General features: G+C 42.4%; 1 protein-coding gene across 4 annotated transcripts in view; it reads right to left on the bottom strand.

Annotated features, from left to right (window-relative positions):
* The window catches only part of TPD52 (tumor protein D52), an 18,488-nt gene extending 13,950 nt beyond the window's left edge, over window positions 1-4,538 (bottom strand). For 2 of the 4 annotated variants that reach the window (XM_009335003.1, XM_009335002.1), the window contains exon 1: window positions 4,367-4,538. In XM_009335003.1, coding sequence (XP_009333278.1) covers window positions 4,367-4,538 — 172 coding nt within the window. The remainder of the gene's footprint in view (window positions 1-4,366) is intronic. The other 2 variants (XM_009335004.1, XM_009335005.1) reach the window with 1 other exon arrangement.
* Window positions 4,539-8,085: the final 3,547 nt, after the last annotated feature.

Here is an 8,085-nt window from a genome sequence, read left to right as displayed (position 1 = left end):
GTAGATGAGGCGCTTAGGGACATGGTTTAGTGGGCATGGTGGTGTTTGGTTGACGGTTGGACTCGATGATCGTAGAGGTCTTTTCCAACCTTAATGACTCTATGATTCTATTCCATAACTTTTGCCTTCACAGCTTCAGGGAAAGGCAGGAGAACGATATTATTTGTATTACTACGATGCACTCACTTTAAAGATTCATTTATTCTTAGTCCTTAGTGCTTGCAGTAAGATCACTTTAAACACCTTTTAATGCAACAAACAGATTTTCCAGCAAAAGATTTCCCATTTTGCATCTTTGTAGCTGACACTTAAACATACAGTTTGCCAGAATTAAGGAATCCTGTCCTAATTTGCAAAGAGACCAGTTTGCAGAGAGACTGCATGCTGGAATGGTTGTAGATTCCCAGAACTAATTCTCTATCCAAGAGGTAAAATAGCTTTATAGGTAGTAAAAAAGAAATTAAATAAAAATCTTAAAATAGAAAAAAAAATGAGAAGGATTGTTTGTTTGTTAAGGAGAGAGGGTAAGAGTGTGTGTGTGTGTGTATACATAAATATATAAAATTCAGTCAAGTTGAGGACATATTAAGTAATGTTCCCTTACTAATCACTATAGTAATTAACTAGATAAAACTCCATCCTCATTTCAGCAGCTTCTGATGGCACTCCATACTACCATTTGGTCTGGGAATCCAAAAACTCATTAATGTGCAATGAGACCACCACTATGATTTTGTTGTGAGGCTTGATGTCAAATAGCTACATCACAATCAACTGAAAAGTCAGGGGAAAAAAGATTCTGCAAGTCTGTAACTAGTTGTAGGTATTCTATGAAACATGCTCCTAGCAGCTGTCAAGCCTAAGAAAAGAAGAGGCCTTGTTCTTAATCAAGTTACTGAACTCAGGTAAAGCTCAATTCCACAAATTCTTTCCAAAACAGTATGTTTTCTGCCTGTATTTGTGTCCAGAACACTTGTCCTCTAGAAGCACACTGCTACATGGGCAGAACATTTGTAAATGGTAAGTTACCTCAGAGTACACTGGGAAGGAAGCATACAGAAAGCAACTGAAATCCCATTCTGCATTTATTTATGAAATCTATACCATGTTTTCCCCAGAGATTTGCATCTGTCTTCTACACAAACATAATGGAGATCCTACAGGTTTCCCTATACACTATTTTCTGGCAGAAATCTAGGGCAGAAAAAAGTTCGAGTCTAATGCCCAAACCAAAGCACAGCACTACAGCTTAAAAAAAAAAAAAAAAAGGGATTATGGCTCATGTCTTACAATCAGATAATTTTTGTTTTATACATCAACATATTTCCTTTTCTTAACATCAAATGGTTAAGAATGCCATACCTTTTTATCAAATTGCTATTTATCCTATTAATTACATATGCCTATACTGAAGGAAAACTAAATTTAAACTGCATTTTCCCCTGACACTCTATGACCCCTAGTACATCAGCCTCCGACTCCTGACCTTGTTCTCGGTCTGCAGGCCCTTCAGGGACTACAGAGCTTGCTGTTGCAAAAGCCATTTCAGAAAGTTTGCAAGTACCAAAGACCATGCTGACTCCAAGAGCATTAGCACATCCAGCCAAAAGTCTCTTCAATCTAGTAATGAAGAGTCATCTGGACTATCTCACCAAAAATAGATCAAGTGAATCCAGCAGTAGGAAAACATGCTGGATTGTCTCCTGCAGCAATAGCTTCTGTTTTGGGAATGTACCTTCTCTTTGGAAAACTAGTGTTTTAAGGGAGTTTGTGCTGCTTGTTGCCTACATTGAACTTAAGACACAATGCTAAGAAGCAAGGAAATGATCTCTCCTCCCTTCCCATTTCTAGATCTTTTAGGAAGACAGGAAATCACTGCTACTCAGTCATCTATACCTCACGCTGTACATCTAACCATGCCTTCCTTTTCTCTCCTTGCCTTTTGCTCCCCTCCCATTTGTTACTTTTTCTTTAGCTCCATTTAAAGTATGCAAACACCTTCCCATCAGTCTTTCTCCTGGCACCTCCCCTCTCATCCCCTGTTACTGTTCACCACTCTGCTCGCTTTGCTCCCATTCCTCAGTTCACTTCAATACTTGCAGGACAGAGGGTTCGTCTGTACTATGGGAAGGCTGTGCTAGGCAGCCTGTCCAAGAGGCAGTTGTCTACACAGATGATAACCCACAGACATCCACAATGGTGTGGCTAAAACCCAAATATACCCCATAAAGTAGGGCTGACAGACAGTAAGATCCTGGCTTTGAGCAAGCTTCGCAACAAAAGGTGCACAGCCCACCTTAGATATTTTTGTGGAGTGCGAGGCAAGAAACCAGGGAAATAGCAGTCAGCCAACAGATGGAAATACTTTGGCTCAATCTGTTATTAAGAGAGCATTTCTCACTTGTGGTCTTGCTGTTCACCAGCAGAACTGTTGTTATTGGCTTCCAACTTGTTACCTTTTGTTAGTTCTCTTGCATCTTTAGAGTTACAAAGGACTTAAAATTCAGTTGTTTAGTACTCTGATTGCTATAACCAAGCTTAGCTGAGCATTTCACATCTCAAACTCTTAAACAGAGTAAAAATTCTATTGGGGAAAAAAATTGGGAAGACTTACCTAGTATTGGGAAAACTTACCTAGTTTTAACATCAGTTTTTAGGTATCTGTATTTCTAAGATTAACTTCTTATCCCAGCAGTTTATTAGATCCACTTAATGAACCAAATAAAAACATGAACAAGTTAGTTGATTAGGACTCCACAGATCACGTTCAGGGAAACGGCATTTACGTCCCTATTACTCTGCCAGGGTAGGCAAAGCATTAGAGTCATTCAACTTACACTCAGGTTTTCTGGTTTGGGGTTTGCTTTGGTTGGTTTCAATCTAAGTTCATGTTCTATTTTGACCAGAAGTTTGTACCCTGAATTCAGAGATTAGCAGCAGACATTAGCAGTTTAAGGAAGTACTGGTCATTTCAGATGAGCAGCCTTTGGGGGAGGGAGGGAAGGTTAGCCTTCACAAAGCTTTATCTTTAGACAAACATATTCTGTGTGAGACATTCAGAATGAGCATTTTGGCTATCACTATACAGTTGGCAAAGCTGAAGAAAAAAGGCACTTGTTAGAATTCAGGAGAACAAGCTGTTACAAGATTATAAGATCACTCCAACATTTGAGTAATGTACAGTGCTACAGAGGATATTTATTTTGCAATATATAAAAAAAATCAAATTTAAGTGCTTCCCATTTCTCTCAGTGAAAAAGCCGAAGCAAGACATATTTCTTCAACTTGGCAGAGAAAGTTCTTGGGCTTCTCCCAAACACTAATCATATATTCATTCAAAGTGAATGAAAAAGGAAAAAAAGCCCAGCAAAGGTTGGTGCTTATGGTGATGCATCACCACCAGATACAAAGGACTGCTTCCCCCTCCTTTAGAAGAGGTGGGAGATGTAGTAATTGCAGAAGTGAAAGCTGACCACTGTTCCCCAGGGGCCTCTAGCTCATCGAGTTCACAGAGGGGTTTTATTTCACACAGAGGTGCCCCAAAGGATGCACATTTCTTTAAGATTTTAAAGAATGAGCCCATCAAAAAAAAGTGAGCACCTTTGTACCTTTGCTTTGTCACACCTGAAGGAGGGCTAAGATTTCTATATTTTTAATTACTCTGGAAGATCATGTCCGGCAGCACAGAATGGAAAGGAAAGGTGGTAAAACCAGACTAGGATGTGCTGGGCGGCACGGCTGCAGGTGTTCTGTACAACAGTTCACCAGCTAGGAAGTAGTAGGGTTAAGCACTAGACATGCCACTGCAGCACAGCACGCAACAGCCGCTTCCTCAGGGGAGCGCACGTACAGTGAGTATCTGCAGGTGTAAGATTTATAGCATTTTAAATGCTAGGTGGAACAAAGTAAAGGTTTTAGGGGGCATTTTCATTAATCGGTGGTATTTTCAGTATTAAGGCAAGAGATGATGGACTATCCAGAGCTCTGAAGTCATACTGAGTATGCAATTCCTACCTCCCCCCCCCAAAAAAGCTAATAATCAAACTAGGCCAATTACTCTGATCTTGCAGAAGTTACCCTTTTGTTCCTAGTTTTTTTGCTCACTTTGTTTTCCCTCAAACTGCCTTTCTACTTAATTAAGAAATAACAAATAAGGTAAAGCTGGTAAATGCATAGTACGTGAGATATTACCTAAATGACGCACAGAAGCTAATAAACTACCACAGTTAACAGCAGGTCAACTTTTACCTTCATTTATACCTGCATTTCAGCCAAATTTTATTGATTCTTAATTTGATAAGTTCCTTTTTACAGATATTTATCGCTAAGCTTTCCATGCAGAGGTTTTGAAAGAGAAGGAAGTTACCAGACTTCGCCAGCGTAGGTGATCCGGGTGGAGAAAGGTTTATGCCAGGTGACAGGTAAAGATAGTTTCTGTTCACTCCAGCATTGAAATCGAAGGGTGATTTGTAATCCTCATACAGATCCATGCCAGAAAATTCAGAGTGCGCAGCCGTCCTCTTCTTCCACCAAAGCATTCATCTTTACTTTCTGGGGCAACCCGGACAGCAGGATTCAGAAACCCTCCGTTTCTTCACATGACACTCACTGTACCTCCTCATAAAATTCAGCGCTCTTACACCTCTGTTAGATTTGATAGAGCCATCTAGCAAGTGATTTCTTAGCCATCTCGTAGCTGCTGCTGTTTACAAGGCACGAAGTTAAGCTCCTGTAAATTTATAACCAGGGCTAGACTTAACAGACCGTTCCTTTAACAAACATTCACAGCGTTCATGGCTTCTGGAAGAGCCTTGGTCCTCTGCAGAATTGCATCAACAATTTTCAATCATTTAAATAAAAAAAGGTCAGCTGACTGCAGCTACACCAGGATATCCTTAATCTTCTAGGACACAAAAGGATTACTAGCCGTAATCTATCCTATATACCATCTGTGTAGGACTTTTTCCTCTGATTAATGGAAAATTCTATGTGCGTAACTATTTCTCCAGCTGCTTCCACCACTGTAATGACCAGCAGCCAGAACACAGTCCCTGCGGCCCAGGTATCACACTGTAGTGCGAGCTCAGTATAGGAGAAAGCAGCACTCATCTCTGAAGGCTATGCTATAACCACCACCTAGGTTTTTTAATGAATGTGCTAATGTGCGTTATGATTTTTGCCCATGAGGCTAAACATATCTGGGTATGAGGCGTTTTGGGGTTTGTTTTGTTTTTTAAAAATGTCTATTGAAGTGCACTGCCCTATGTCCTTGGTGCTTCAGCCAGTGTCATTTAGAGAGCCAGTTACGCCAGGAACTGGTAACACTGGAATGCATTGTCCTGATGAAACGCATTTATGTTTTGACACGTATACCATAAAGAAAGATCAACTTACATAAGCCATCTGACTTCATGCTGGGGGTATAAGGTTTAGCCCAGAGAAGCAGAAGTGCTTCTTACCTAAAAGAGGCACTCAGCCCAGTTTTGCAGTGCTTCACTACATTTTTTTTTTCCTTCCAAGGTCAGCTTCTTTCACTGAAAAAACAAGCTGACTAGCAGTGTAGATCACCTTTACAGCTGAGCAACAATTTCCTCCCAACCCCACACCTTCACCTGGGCTCTTCACTGCAGCCTGCACACAGAGGAGCATAATCAAATGTAAGTTAATCTTTTCCTCCACCGTAAGAGTGATGTTTTAAGACAGAGCTGATCAGAGACATTACACCACCCTCTGCTCAAAGCCATAGAAGTGAAGGAGCCTTGCAGCATACCCAAGTCAGGCCTGGGCAATGTATTCCCTGGGGATACGAGAAGAAAGCGTACCACTTCTGAAGTTTTAACTTCCCATTTCCACTGCAGTCAGCAGGCACAGGAACAGACCTTCCAGCTAATTAAAGAGCAGTTCCTTTAAGCTGCAGACCCACATTGGCTTCTGGTGCAGACTACCTGCAGGCTCATAACAATGAGAGTGCCGGAGCCTGAAACACAGGTCTCTGCTATTTTCCGAACCCACTGAAAAGAAGAAAATATAATGCCCCTCTGCATTTCTGACATGTGGCTGTGGCATCTGCCAGAAATACTGCGAAGTTCACCTGACAAAGGTCAAAGCTTTGGTCACAGATTCTAGTTAAACCATCCAGAGGCAGCAGAGAACTGTAACACAGCTACAGTAATAATATACTCTCTATTAACCAAGCACGCTAATATGAACAGCTACCGATTCTGCTTTGCAGCCTTCCCCTCGTGTAACTCAGCAGACAGGGACTGCCTTCTGTACAAAAGGCTCAGGCAGTAGTTGTACTAACTGGATTAGGCAAAATGACAAGTTACCAGATGTGGCACACTGGAAGAGCTGGGTGTTTTCTACCATCGCTCTCCCGACACAGAGGGGGTGAAAGTGAGGCTACCCCCCAGGGCTTTTTCCCAACCCCAGAGAATCATTCAATGTAACACCAGTCAATGCTAGCAAGTGATGACAACTGAAAGTAGCTATTAAGGAAAAAGAACCCCTTATGAAGATCTGTTCATCCCTGCTAACAACAGGAATAACATTTCCTGGCCAAGGGCATTTACTGGAGTGAACGCTTACATTCTTGTCATATACAGGAAACTCCCTGCGTTCAGTTTTACTCCATACCATCCACTCAAAAAATCTGGTACTCTTCCTGCATCTTTATTGTGCAAAAGTTGGTTTCATGTCCCTAGAGACATCTGGATTGCCAGTCTAAGACTGCTGACCTGGCCTGTCACCGCTACAGACAGAAGCGTGTATGGGCCAAACTCTCCAACACATCTTCAGTGTAGTCGGAGAGACAAGTACAGGACATTGCCCACCGCTAGAGCATACCTTTGGCTTACAGGGAAGATTTGCTGAGTTACAAATCTGACCCTCCACATGAGAGGCTGAATTCTGCTTTTGCCCTGGCTTATGCATAGCCTGAGCATGAGTCCAGAAGTCAACCAAGACAATTCTTTAGTATTTAGAAATATTACAGTCCTAAGATCATTGCCAAGAGAGGGACCATGCAAGCACTCCTTACTTCAAACCACCCTCTTTGGTCAATCTAGCTTATAGCGGCCATACAGCTGGGTTGCTATAGCAGCTCCCAAACAAGCCGCCTAAACACACTGGCCTCCTGCTCTCTTACCTGCAGGAGTTTATGGGAGCATCACTCCTCGCTCATTCTCAGCTACAAATCCTACCTGGTGATGAAGGAAGCTGTGTCACTGAACAAGCTTCTTCCTCATCACCGAGGGAAGTTTGATGGTCTTCACCCTGAAGTACAAGCCAATCCGGCTGTAAGGAGAAAGGACAGCAGTCCATCCTTCCAAACCTGCTGTAAGACAACTTCTAGGCTACCTGTCATCCCTAACTCATCCGCTTCAGGGAAGACAAGTACTCCCCTGCCAGCCACAACAATCCATTTATCCGCTTCTTCCCCAGTAGCTCCTTAGCACACCCAGAGATTCAGGGCGAGCAAGGCAGCACTCCCACTATACTGCCTAAAGGCAGTCCGAAGATAGGCCCTGCTAGCTGTTAGTGTGGTGCACTTGGAGGAGGAATGAATTTGTCTCCAAGAGACTTTCCAAATTAAAGTGATGGCCCCAAGGAAACACAGCAGGATGGGGATGACAGACAGCAGCCTCATGGAACCAAAAAAAACAGGTTTTGCTCTGCAGTGTGAAGCTTTTTGATGAGTTTAGCAGCTCCCAACAGTCTGAACATAGCTAGGCAATGGCAGGAATCGAGATTTCTCTACACTATGAAAACAGGCTCATTATAAGGCCTTTCTAAAGGGCCCTCTCATGACCAAAATATCCCCCTGCATGGCCTTCCTCCTCCTCACTCTTCACAGTAATTGAGAGCACATGCAGCTGGCTGGAGGTGGAACTGAGGCTGTAGAGCCACACCCTGCTAGATGTACCCTGCCTTCCCCGTGCAAGACATACATTTTAGAGCTGAGCTTAAGTTTAGACTTCTGTTATGTGGCTTAGAGTAGTTATTGTGCATGCTCGAGTATCTTTGTTCTTTGCCCTGCATAGCAAATTCAATTGTTACAGGTGTACCTTGGTTGTAACTGCAGGT

Source organism: Pygoscelis adeliae, unplaced genomic scaffold, assembly GCF_000699105.1.
Source record: "Pygoscelis adeliae isolate BGI_AS28 unplaced genomic scaffold, ASM69910v1 Scaffold101, whole genome shotgun sequence".
Taxonomy (NCBI): domain Eukaryota; kingdom Metazoa; phylum Chordata; class Aves; order Sphenisciformes; family Spheniscidae; genus Pygoscelis; species Pygoscelis adeliae.
This window is presented reverse-complemented; position numbering and strand designations above follow the sequence as displayed.